This window comes from Aegilops tauschii, chromosome 5 (genome assembly GCF_002575655.3).
Source record: "Aegilops tauschii subsp. strangulata cultivar AL8/78 chromosome 5, Aet v6.0, whole genome shotgun sequence".
Classification (NCBI taxonomy): Eukaryota; Viridiplantae; Streptophyta; class Magnoliopsida; order Poales; family Poaceae; genus Aegilops; species Aegilops tauschii.
Genome location: NC_053039.3, coordinates 428569643 through 428582541, shown reverse-complemented (window position 1 = coordinate 428582541; position 12899 = coordinate 428569643). Strand labels below are relative to the sequence as shown.

General features: G+C 44.7%; 2 protein-coding genes across 2 annotated transcripts; both read left to right on the top strand.

Annotated features, from left to right (window-relative positions):
- Nucleotides 1-829: 829 nt before the first annotated feature.
- Nucleotides 830-4642, top strand: LOC109766213 (protein FAR1-RELATED SEQUENCE 5-like). Its single transcript, XM_020324985.1, has 5 exons — nucleotides 830-903; nucleotides 996-1378; nucleotides 1489-1946; nucleotides 2047-2196; nucleotides 4496-4642. Exons 1-5 carry the CDS (start codon nucleotides 830-832, stop codon nucleotides 4640-4642), a joined length of 1212 nt encoding a protein of 403 aa, XP_020180574.1.
- Nucleotides 4643-11948: 7306 nt separating this feature from the next.
- LOC141022947 (uncharacterized) lies at nucleotides 11949-12529 on the top strand. Its single transcript, XM_073499237.1, has 2 exons — nucleotides 11949-12244; nucleotides 12286-12529. The coding sequence occupies exons 1-2, from the start codon at nucleotides 11949-11951 to the stop codon at nucleotides 12527-12529; spliced, it is 540 nt and encodes a 179-aa protein (XP_073355338.1).
- The last annotated feature ends 370 nt before the right edge of the window (nucleotides 12530-12899 follow it).

The following is a 12899-nucleotide window of genomic DNA, read 5'->3' as shown; positions in this document are numbered from 1 at the left end:
AGCAGACCTACTGCATCAACTTCGACACTGCGACCACCAACGGTGCCTCGGTCAAAAGTCAACAGCAGGTACAAATCCTCTCACTATTGCCGTTGCGAGATCCTCAACTACTCAAATCTGCTATAACCCCGCCATGTCCAATACAACCCGGCGAGCTGCAAACACCATCGGGTGAACGACTCTACACACATGTAAGTTTGTGTTCTAAAAAAAAAAATAGTTGCAGTCCATTCAGATAACATTGCAGTGCACACTGATATTTCTTGTGAGGTTTGACCTAGCATCTAATACATTAGATTTTTCTGAAAACTTATGAACATTGCAATGCTTTATTAAACTCGTATGCACTCCTCGTATTTAAAAAACAGAACAAAACAAATTATCTCATAGAGCATTGCACTTAATGCAGGATAAAAACATGCCGCTGAACCTCATACCTGCCGCTGGAATGAAGTTCACCACGTACAACAAGGCATGGGACTTTTACAACAATTATGCAAGATGTGCAGGGTTTGGCATACGCAAGAGGGCAAAACACAGGACAAATGCCTACATTGTCTGCTCAAGAGAAGGGACGCACAAGCAGACTGTGTCAGATTATCACCGGAAACATCAAAAGACATAAAAAAGGATTGACTGCAAGGCGAAGATTAGAGTCAAAAAGAGGAAGGATGGCAAATTTGTGATAGAAATGGTTGAACTCAACCACAATCACAAGATGCTGGAAAGCCCTAGGATGCTTTTGCACATGCGATCGCACAAAAAAGACGATCCTTTGATAGACCAGTTAGTGAAAGACATGCAACTGGGCAACCACACACACGCTCAGATGATGTCAACGCTGTGGCGTATGTCCGGTGGTCTGCAGTACATGGGACATACTAGCCGCGACTGGGTAAACAAGTAAGCACATCACAAACCATATCGCTTGAGCATCCTGTCGGTAATTATTTCCTGTTTGATGAGATGAGTTTGCATTGCGTTTGAAAATGCAGGAAACAAAAGTTTGCCAGAGAAGTGTCCCAAGATGACGTCAAGAAACTTCTGGATTTCTTCGAGAATATGCAGAAGATAAACCCAGAGTTTTTCTATGATTATGACGTTGATGCAGATAACCGTGTAAGAAACGTCTTTTGGGCCAACGCAAGTTGCAAAGGATCGTATGAAGATTTTGGAGACTGCGTTACATTTGACACGACGTATATAACTAACAAATTCCACATGCCGCTGGGAGTCTTCGTGGGAGTGAACCGTCATCTACAGAGCACCATGTTTGTTGTTGCACTCATGCGAGATGAAGCAATACCGTTGTTCGAGTGGGTTTTCAAAACATTTCTGAGGTGTATGAACAACAAGCCGCCAATCTGCATGCTCACAGGTACAAAAAAACACCTACATACTTACGTTTGTTTGGTGCACTTATATTTCTTCCATCTATCTTACACACACAAACAACTTAATAAAAAAACACTATTTGTGCCTTCTCAGACCAGTGTTCTTTGATGAAGGTAGCATTTAAAACTATCCTCCCACATACTCTGCATAAGTTGTGTCGGCGGCATATCATGAAGAAGTACAAAGACCACCTCGCCTTGCTGTATAAGGCGCATGAGAAACTCAAGGATGACCTCAATGCGGTGCTGAACCACCCACTAATGCCGTCAGAATTTGAACGAGCATGGAAGGACCTCATTCAGAGATACAACTTGCAAGACGATGAAGTGATGATTTCGCTGTGGGATGACAGGCACGAGTGGATCTCGGCTTACTACAAGGAAATTTTCTGTGCTCGGATGACTTCCACACAGAGAAGCGAGAGCATGAACCACATATTGAAGAAATTTTTTGTCAAAGAGAAGCATGATCTCCATTTGTTTGCTCAGCAGGTGGACAAGTGCATTCAGACCAGGAAGGCCGTCGAGCACGCAGAGACAGTAGCAAATGAGGTAAACAAAATGTCAATCAAAAACTGCCAAAAATATAACAACAAAAACAAACAATTTTTTCATTTCTCTGGTTCGTAACAGTGCATTTCTGATCATGCAGTCAGAGGTAAAGACAACAACCCAGTTTGGGTTCGAAGTTCAGCTATCAAAAGTGTATACAAGGGCAGTGTTTGCAGATTTCAAAGAAACACTCTACCATAGCACTGCATTCAGAGCAGAACGGTGCGCTGAGAACCCAACAAAGTATCTCGTACACCACTACAACAGATCGGATGCATTTGACTGGGCAAGGCATAATTTCCAAGTGGTCTCCGATGAACAGAAAGGTGTCTACGAATGTGAGTGCAAACTCTGGACACACACAGGTGAGACTCCTATCACAAAAAATTCTAGTTTCTGATAGTCATGCACGGAAGCTCACTTACTGAACTTTAAAAGTCCACATGCATGACTAATTCACAAAACCAAATGAAGTTCACTTCTTTAAAATGAACAAATAACGAAAAATATGTGTTTATTAATTTCATGCAGTTCACTTACAAAACAAAGAAATCATGTGTTGTCTGCAGGGCTCTTTTGCGTCCATGTGTTATGCATGCTTTCTCATTTGAGAGTACTCAAGATTCCTAAGGTGTACATCATGAAAAGATACACCCGTAATGCAAGATCAAATGCAACGTTTGACAGAAGAGACTATGAACAAACAGCACCAGATGGAACCTCGCTTTTTTGTCGTAGAAAATTGCTGACAGAAACATCAATGGACCTTGCAAACAGAGCGACAAGGTCCGACGCTGGGTGCCACAGAGCGTTGTCTGGTATGAGGGCACTGATCGAGGAAGTTGATGTGCTCAACGAAGAAGAAGCAGCAGCAAAACTAAATCAAGCAGAGAAATCCCAACATGACAATAATGCCGAGCAAGTAGAAAATACTGAACACAGCAGAACTGGTGCTATAAAAAAAGAAATAATTCTTCCACCTCCTGTTTCAAACACAAGAGGAAGGAAGAAAGGGGCGACGCAACCCAGAAAAAGGTTGCATGCAAGGAGAAAAATGATGAAAAAACAGTAAGCCACAGCCTGAGCTGGACAGTGATGGTCACCCACTGGGAATAAGAAAGTGCAAGACATGTAATGAAATCAGCGGCCACAATTCCAGGACATGTACAAAAAGACATGAACAAGAAAACCGAGGACACGGCGATGCACAACCAAATAGAAATTCCACTCACAACACTAAGAAATGGGCGAAACCGAGACGCTGTAGCATCTGCAAAAAAGAGGAAGAGACACAATTCAAGAACCTGCCCCAAAAGAACAAGATCAGAAAATGAGGAATATGAAGAAGATGAAATCAAAGAAGAAGATGGTGACACAACTGAAGAAGAAATGGATTATGAAGAAGCAGATGAAGAAGAGGAGGAAGAAGAGAGTGATGAGGACGAAGAACATGAAGATACTGAAGAAGCAGTGGCTTATGGAGAAACAGATGATGAAGATGAGGAAGAGGAAGAAGAGGAGGAAGAAGAGAGTGAAGAGGACGAAGAACATGAAGAAATAATGCCAACAAGACCACCACAAGGGAATGATGCTGTACAGAAACAACCGAGAACGACACCACTTTCAAAAAACAAGGTAGGAGCACGAAAGGATGCAGTTCACAGCACTCAAAAACAAAAGCCACCATCAACCAGCACGCGGGGAGCAAAGAAGGATGCAGTTCACAGCACTGGAAAACGAAAGCAGCCATCAACCAGCACGCGGGGAGCAAAGAAGGATGCGGTTCACAACACTCAAAAACAAAAGCCACCATCAACCAGCACGCAGGGAGCAAAGAAGGATGCGGTTCACATCATTGGAAAACGAAAGCAACCATCAACAAGCACGCGGGAGCAAAGAAGGATGCAGTTCACAACACTCAAAAACAAAAGCCACCATCAACCAGCACGCGAGGGACTACAAACACAACGGTGCAGAGACAAGAACCAGCAACACCGCCACGGAAAACAAAAGAAAGTGCGACATTAGACACGCTCCAGTCACCGCGGAGAAGCAGCAGGTTAACGACCAAATAGATGAACTTCAATAAATTAATCATATACATAGCAGTTTGCTTATCTGTATGACTTATGTATCAGTTTAAATTTTGTGTAAACACAAATTTCCCACTGACTATGAGTTATTCAACTAAACCATCTAAAGAGAAATGGTGTATAGAGTATACCATATATATAGCAGTCTAGAGTAAAACTTTGACACATATTGATCCAAAAACAATGTAAAAAATGCAGCTAGCTCACTAGCAGCATGAAGTTCAGAATAATAATTGAAGCGGTTCAGATCACAAAAGTGCTTATTACAAAACACATCAAAAAGATGAAGAATTCAACACGCAAAAGTACTTATTACAAATCAACCTCATAACCTTAACCAATCACGTCAAACGTGATTCTAACCGTACGATCCTCGAGTTCAAAGAAGTTGAGGACAACAACTTGCTCAGACTTCAGGCCACTATCAATGACAAATTCCTTCTACCCTTTCTGCAGACACAGCCGCCCGTCAACGCCTACACGGTACTTGGCTGGTTTAAGGTGTCCATTACCAAGAACAACTTGGAGAATTCCCTTCTTCTTGAGCCGGAGATACCTAACAGCTCGTTGGGGAATTTTCTGCAAAAAAGCAGTACAGATTAAACACAATCTAATGTGCAGTGCGGAACTTGCAAACAAGAAGTACGCTTAGAACTATTATGAAGTTCTTGAGACTACCTGCATGTAGTACAAAACGTACAAGCGGGGAAAATTATGGAAACTATTACTTCTCATCTAGTATCTAAGCAGTTCACATATTGTAACCATGCAAAATAAAACACGAGCTCCATGCACACAAGCAAAAAAATAAAACAAGATATAAGTACAAAGTGTAGTACACTTCAATAAAACAAAATAAGTAGAAGTTGAGACTAGTACGGAATTATAGAAAAAAAAGAAAACACAAAGAAAAAATCAGATCAAGCGAAAAATACCATCTTGTAGTGAGTCTCCACATCTGTTGGCGTAAGCTGATGGACAAAAGGACTTGTGCGGCCAAGGCCACGACGAAGCAGGGCAGAATAGAACACAGAAACGTTAATGTGGCCCATATCCAATCCTTCGGTGAATACTGTGCCATATGCAAGCTGCTCCGCTCGCCCAGCTCGGCACAATACCTTCCCCCCACGACGAGCACGACGGGCCTGCGAGCAAGCTGAGCAATCATAGTGCGTCGGCACACCACAACCATGGCCGCAGCAGGAGAGATTCGCGCAGGGGCCTGGAGCCATCGCAACAAAAACCTAGAAAAGGAAAAAAATAAAGAGAGGCTAGAGAAAGGAGAGAAGTTGCGGCTAGAGGAGAAATGAACTGCAAAGGAAGGGTAGAAGTTGGCCTACATTTATAGAAGAGGAATGCAAAAAGGTCAAAACTAAAAATTAAAGGGGACTTAATGAAAATTACATTACCAAGAATGAAGGACAATCAATAAAGGTTTATGTTACCAAAGAAAAAGTCTTACCAGGAAGTTCTACAAAGACTTTGAGTGCAGAAATTCCCACGAACTAACCGCAGATCATTAAATAATAATTCTCTAAAAAATTATAATCCACAGACCATTTTATGTGTGCAGTTCTCCAAAGTCTTACCAGGAAGTTCACTATATGTGTGCATGAAGTGCAGTACATGCTCAAAATGAAGCACAAAGAAAAGCGCTTTCGCACAGTGCACAAAAGCAGAATTAGTGCACCTGATGTAGTCCTTAAATGTAAGCCATGCAGTCCGCATCGTTGGCATAACCAGTCACAACTTTAGTACAAAGAAGCATGCACGCAGTGCAAAATGTGTACACCTGCAGCACAGGACCATGACGAATGCAGTGCACATAGAGGCAACAAAGCAGTGCACACCTGTACACTAGAAAAAATGCTACTAAGAGGGAAACAATAAAGATAAATGCTACCAATGCAGTGCACAAAAATGTAGCGCAAACATGTGTAGTACAGAATGCGTGCACATGCAGTACAGAACCCTGATCAATGTAGTGCACGGATGATTTGCTAAGCAGTGCACGCCCCTGCATTACAATGAAAAAAATTTGACCACCATAGGTGCATCCGGCTCCAGCCAGTCTCATAGTAGGTCTGCGCCCACCGTAGGCGAGTCGTTCTGAGCCACAATGCATGGGGCCGGGCGCACATGGGCCCATAGGTCAGAGAGCATAGAGCAGCGAGTGCCGTGCATCCAAATAAGTAACCATAGGAGTTCGACACGGTTGCCTCGCCAACGCTTATAAACAGGTCGGGCGCGCCTTCCGCGGGCGAGGTGGGACTAAACATTAGGCCGGACACAACGCACCGGGAACCAGCCGTGCTCACAGGCCGACTTGGGCCCAATGCGTCTTCACTCCCCGAACACAGGCCCAACAAGGCCCACTAAGAAAAAACAATAACTTCAAAAATAAAACATCAAAGAAAAATGAGAAACATTTTTTAAATGAATAACAACAACAAAAGAAAATGTGCGTGGCCACTGCTAGAAACTACAGTTCGCTATTAATAAATAAAACGCAGGAAGCCCGAAGTCAACATACAAATGCAGTCCGCGACGTCCAACAATGCAGTTCTCCACGTGGAAGCACGAAGTATTAATTTTTCTGAAATGCAGTTCTCTTTCTACTGCATTGCAGTATGGCTAAAATGAAGAATGCAGCCCTGTTAGTTGAGCAAAGAAGTCCGTTATAAAATAAAGAACTACATGAAAGAACTCCATCAAGAAACTAAATGTGCGTACATCTGTATGAATACGAATCCGATATAATTCAGTGCACGAAGAATAAACTTCACTTCCATGCAGTACACTATATGGACGTACGCAATTCCGTTCTGATAGCAAAGAAGTGCACTTCCTAGGAAAATTCACCGAAAACACAATCATCACATTTTCTGACAGTTGCGTCCATACCTGAACAAGTCACGAAAAAAGAGGCGACGACGTTCCGGATTTCCAACGCACTAACAGAGCCTCCTCATAGCAGAACCTCTCTGTAGTTGCCACGTAACTGAAAACAGAGCCCCACCACGCTACCACCCCGCTCCACCTCTCTGACGTCCTGTCAAGGAGATTAGAGGAGAGCAGAGGAGAAAACAGAACTGCTTCGTACCCCAAAAAACCCCATTGCATCTTCTTCTCCACACTTCCTTTCAGTAACCTCTCTCTCCAGAACAAACACGAGAGAGCAGAGCAGAGTCATGGTGGATGCACCTCTGTACAAGCAACGCCACAGGTACACCAGGGAGCTCCACGACGTCGACCTCCACGGCAACCACAAGCTCCACGTCGTTTGCACAAGCAAGGGTGAAGACGTGGACAAGATGTGTTCCACGCTCACGAGGAAGCTAGGTGGAATGCCCGTCAAACTAGTCGGCGTTGACCAATTCCATCGTCCCTAGTTCCATGGACACCAGAAGATTCCACTCCAGCCTATCACAAAAAACAAAAATAGTGAGGAGCAATCCACATAATACACAAAAGAGGTTCAAAGCCACAAAAAACCTAGAACATACATTATCAGCGCCAACACTAGCGTCCTGATGGTTCATTTCATCCAAAATATGCCCAGCATCCTTCTCATACCGACCGCATTTTTCCTCCTGTGAATGTCTCAATTGAGCATAGGAAGACCGAACATTCGTCACTGCAATCTTCAGGCTTTCAATCACACCACAATCAAAATTGTGAGCAGCAACAATATCTTCATCTCGTGGGCCATGGCCAACAGGGAAAAAACCAGCAACTGTCCTCAACCTGTCACCAGAGGTTGGCAAATCTTCAGTCAACTTCAAAACCTTCAGAAGAAGCTCATCAATCTCCTCGTGTTTTTTGCCGCCAACAAATGTCTGTTTAGAAGAGCTTCTATTATCAAACATCTGTCGAGCCATGAAACCACGACTACGCGGCACCTCATCATCACAGGCAGGAAACTGGCTACATATAGGCTCATAAAACCTAGCATGAGTGCTAGGTCCCGCATTAGAGCTGCCGCATACAATTGCAATAGGACGGTTGTACACAATATCACCTGACGCCTTCCATTGCAAAAAAAAGACAAGAGGCAAAGAGAAGTACACATATGAGTACTAGAAATGTTCAGATTTATAATGGCCGCACCTTTTTTAAAATAAAATGATATTAAAAACTCAGATGCACTAACCGGCAGCTTCCCAAATTTGTAAGTTTCCAAGTAAATCTTTCCCTTCACAAGCACATCCTCATTGTATAACTTCATCAGGTCCTTGGTCGTCAGGTATGACGCACGTGGCGTCAACGTGTGCATGACTGAAAATTTGCGAAGCTTCAAGCAGTCAAGATACATAATCAGGGGGACAATGGCACAACCCTCTGCACAATTCTGCTTGCTGCCTTCTGTTTGCCACCTCACCACAGATGCCTGCAACTCATCAACAACAAGCTGGCAAAAGTCCATCTGAGCCATAGCCGCATAATCCATGTTCTCTACCATTGCAGCAACTCTACCCAAACGAACTGCAAGCTCGGGGCACAGCAAATTCTAGTAGATTATCAGGAAGAACACCTTCACGGCAAGGTCAACAGTCACATGATCATCTTCCTCCACCAACACCTTCAACTTCTCAAGCAAGTCCTTGACACCTATTCTTTTTGAATGGTCAAAGCCAAGCTCATCCTTGAGGGCACTCAACGAGTCATCATGGCCGCTGGCAGCAGGCATGGTGCGGTGTGACGTCCCATGGGTAAATCAAAAATGTGATGAACTGCATCACGATTGATTCGAAGAACCCTGCCATTCCCAAAGTTCATTATCATGGTGGCAGGGTCAATCACTCCCATCAGATAGCACATAAGAATGTGCGACACATTTTTCTTTACTGCCAGTTCAAAGCTAACACCAAATCTAGCATCCCGAACACGACTACAGTGTGCCTCTTTCAACAAGGCAGCAGCCTTGCAAACAGTGGGAAGCGACAAACGTACGGTCTTGTTAAATCGATAATCATCTCCCTCAGCATCATCTTCAGCTGCATTGCTCTTACTAGACTTCTTCCTCTGTGTAAAGGGAAATGCAATCCACATTAGAAGACTAGCCATAAAAAAGAGACAGAGAAAACACAGATAGAATAACAATGAAGGAAACAAATGCAGTCCACTTCAACAAACCTTTGGAACAACATCCACCTCCTCGCCAGAGTCACCACCAACATCTTCATCGACATCATCACAGGCACGCTTGGGTAGACTCTTAGATGAACCACAGTCTTTGCGTCTACCACTATGAACATCCCTCACAAAATCAGCAAGCACAAGTCGTCATCATCAGAGTTGGGACCTTCAGTGACATGTAGTCGCTTGGACTGAGGATCATCCTTTCCACCAGCTTCAGCAGTTCTCTTGCCAAGATTCTTGTTCATGCCAGCAACACGTGGACTCCGCCGAGGTGTACCACCTTCCTCAGCAACAGTACTCAGCCTCTTCTTCTGCAAAGAAGGCTTCTTCACCTTGGCAAATTTGGCACCCTTGGCACCATCTGTAGCTCTCCTCTGCTTCTCCTTCTCCGCAAACTCTTTTGAGTCACTTTCAAACCTCAACTTCTTCTTGCTTTGCTTCAACTCATATTCACGAAGTTGTTCCGAGACCATCCAATCCTGTGTAACTTCCTGTGTACCATCAACAGACTACGATTGTGTCTCAGACAAAACGGGACGTCTCTGGTCAAAGCTCACACCAACATTACCCACTGCAAAATAATGGTTAATCAATTGAGTAACCTCCTCAAACCCAGGCGCCCCAGCATGGAAAACAGACACTGTGTCAAAATGAAGTTTGACTATGGTCTTTAAAAAGTGCACAAAAAGAACAAATGTAGTACACTTAGACATATAAAATGAAGTGCTCCGACCATAAGCTAAAAATAAAAAATAATGCATTGCACAAAAAACTTGAATAAAACATCAATGCAGTTCACACATACATATAGTGGAATCCACATATACAAAATAAATACAGTGCCGCATACACTAACTTCATGTTTGTTCCCAACAAAATGCCGGACTAGATACAGCAAGGCAACGCCAATTGGTACAACATCAAAGTAACCAGCATACACAAAATAAACAAATCAATCACATACCAGAAGGAGGGGCCACACTTATGGGAGAAGTTTCAATCGGCGAATTCAATTGATGTCCTCCCTCGACACCATGATCCTTACCACCAGGACAACGAGAGCCAATTGGTATATCATTATGAGAACCGCAATCACCTACTTGATTAAAAAAGAACCAGAAACAGAAATTACAAAACATCACGTGACAAAATAATGCAAACGAACGCTGACAACTAACAGAGCATAAACCAATATGCAGGATGATTTAGGAAACTAGATAAACATCAAACAAAATAAACAAAAGCCTAAAATAAGCACTCCACATACCCTGAACTCCTCCTCCCACTCTGCTCGGCGAAGACATGGCGTTTGCCTGTAGCACAATGACGAAGTGACAGATATAAGCAACAAAATCAACGAAATCTCACGAAACCCTAGATCCACCTTGCTACACACGAGTATCGACTCCAAATCGAGATAAAATCGGGTGCCTACGGAAAAATTACACAAGCAAAACAGAAACATCAACTACGAGAATAACAAAACAAGACGAGGGGACGATCAAGACCAAGAACAAGCGGAACGTACCACAAAAAAGGTGCGGCGACCGCGGTGGCGACGACGGCGGGGAGGGGGGGGGAGGGTGCGGCGATGGGAACAGACAAGAAAGGGCTGCGGGTGTGCAGCGGCAAGGGCTCGCGGAGCAGACGACGACGCGGAATGTAGGAATAAGAACCTCTTGAGGGCGGCGGTTCCTCGGGCGACGGAGGTTGCTGCGGGCGACGGCGGGTTTGCTCGAGGGAGGAACTGCAAGAGAGGAGAGGGGATTGTTCTCCGTCTCTCTCCCTGTCAGCGGAGCAGTGGGATCGCCTGGAACGGACACGTAGGAGGCCCGCGTGTGGCAAAGGGCAACATAAAACGGGCCGGCCCAAAAACGGCCCGGCTAAAATAAGAAAGACCACATCAAAACGCACATGATGCAGTTCTCTATGAAGAACAATGAAGTTCAATCGGTAAAACAAAATAAAATAAATGCAGTTCGTAAAAAAAGTTAAAATAAAAAACAACACGCATGTTAAGAAAACGCATCCGAAAAGAAAAAGTCTACCTTCAAACAAGTGCCACACAAAAAAGGCCCCCCCCAACCCCCCTACCCCTCCCGTACCAGGGACTGTAGTAAGTAGAGGCAAAAAAACAGACACAGTAAGCAGCACTAGAAAAATGCAGTGCATTTCGTGACACGAAGCAGTACGGTATACCAATCCTGTTCCGGATTACCTACATGAATAAATTCACGGTATAGAACACAGCGAAAACCTCGTAAAATTGTGGAATACATTGTACTTTATTCAGGGGCTGCAGCAAGGACACACAAAAAACGGTGAAGTACGCACCTGTAGACAACATGCAGTTCTCTACTGTAGACGATGCAGTGCAGAACTCTAACCAATGCAGTTTCATTATCACGCAGGATACATATAAACGTGACAAATGCCCGTTCACACAGAAAGTGGTGGTTAAAAAAATACTGATAAAAAAAACCACGTTAAAACAAACCACGTTCGCATACAACCACCCAATCGGAGCGGTTCCATCGCCACAAGCCCACGATCACAAATGCAACACCAAACCACGATTTGCACGACCGCATCGTCAGCGAGATCGTGCAGTTCATCCGATGCAGCCATCCCACCCCGCGTCCTCCCCTTAAATTCAGACCCCTGCCAAAGGGCTTCTCATCCACAACAACACAAGTATCCATTGCGCCGCCACCAATCGCTCCATCACATCCATCTCCACGCAAAACACCAAGCCCTACTACCGGCCATGGCGTTCGCCGACGAGTACCAGGGCGTGGAGGCCCACGGCAATACCAAGTTTCACGTCATCCACACCAACGACAAGAAGCAGATGGCGATCACCCTCGCACAGTACGAGCGCCACCTCAGCCTCCAGCGCCACAAGATCGTCGGCATTGATCACGAGTACAACAACGAACCTGAAGCGACGCAGAAACCCGCCCTCTGCCAACTCTCCATCGGCAAGAAACACCCGGTGCTGCTCTTCCAACTGAGCGCCGCTGAAAGGTGCACCGTCTTCGACAACTTCCTCGCCGACCCCAGGTACACCTTTGCAGGCTTCTCCATCGACGGCGACAAAAAAGGCTAGTGCGCGTCAATCTGGAGGTCGCCAACTTCGTCGACTTCCAAAAGGAGTGGAGGGTACCCGAGGCAACCAAGGAGTTGGACTCCCTTGGAGACGTCTTCGGCATGCTCATCGACGAGTACTACAACAACATGAAGAAGAAGATCACCGACGACGAACACAAGCACTGGGCCACCCTGCCTCTGTCCATGAGGCACATCGAGTACGCGGAAAAGGACGCCTACACAGCGTACGAGATATGAAACCGCATCACCCTCAGCCAGGGCGGGCTTCGCCAGGCAAAGCTGGAGAAGGAGGAGCCCCCCAAGAAGCGCGCCAGGAGAAGCTGGGGATGGGGAGACACTACCTGGTGAAGAAGAAGATGGTGCCGGCCAAAGAGCCAACAATGCCAGCGTCGTTTTAGAATTATCATCAAATTTGCTTTATGTTGTTTGTTTATGTATCTCGTTAGTTCGCTTGTGATCATTTGCTTTTGTTGAACTTAGTTTGCTTGCCATGCAGAATCACTTGTAATGATGAACTTTGATTATGTTAGATTGCTTTCTGTTGAAATTAGTTTGCTGATGATGAACTTGTCGTACAAAATGCATGTGATAATTTGTTTTCTGTTGT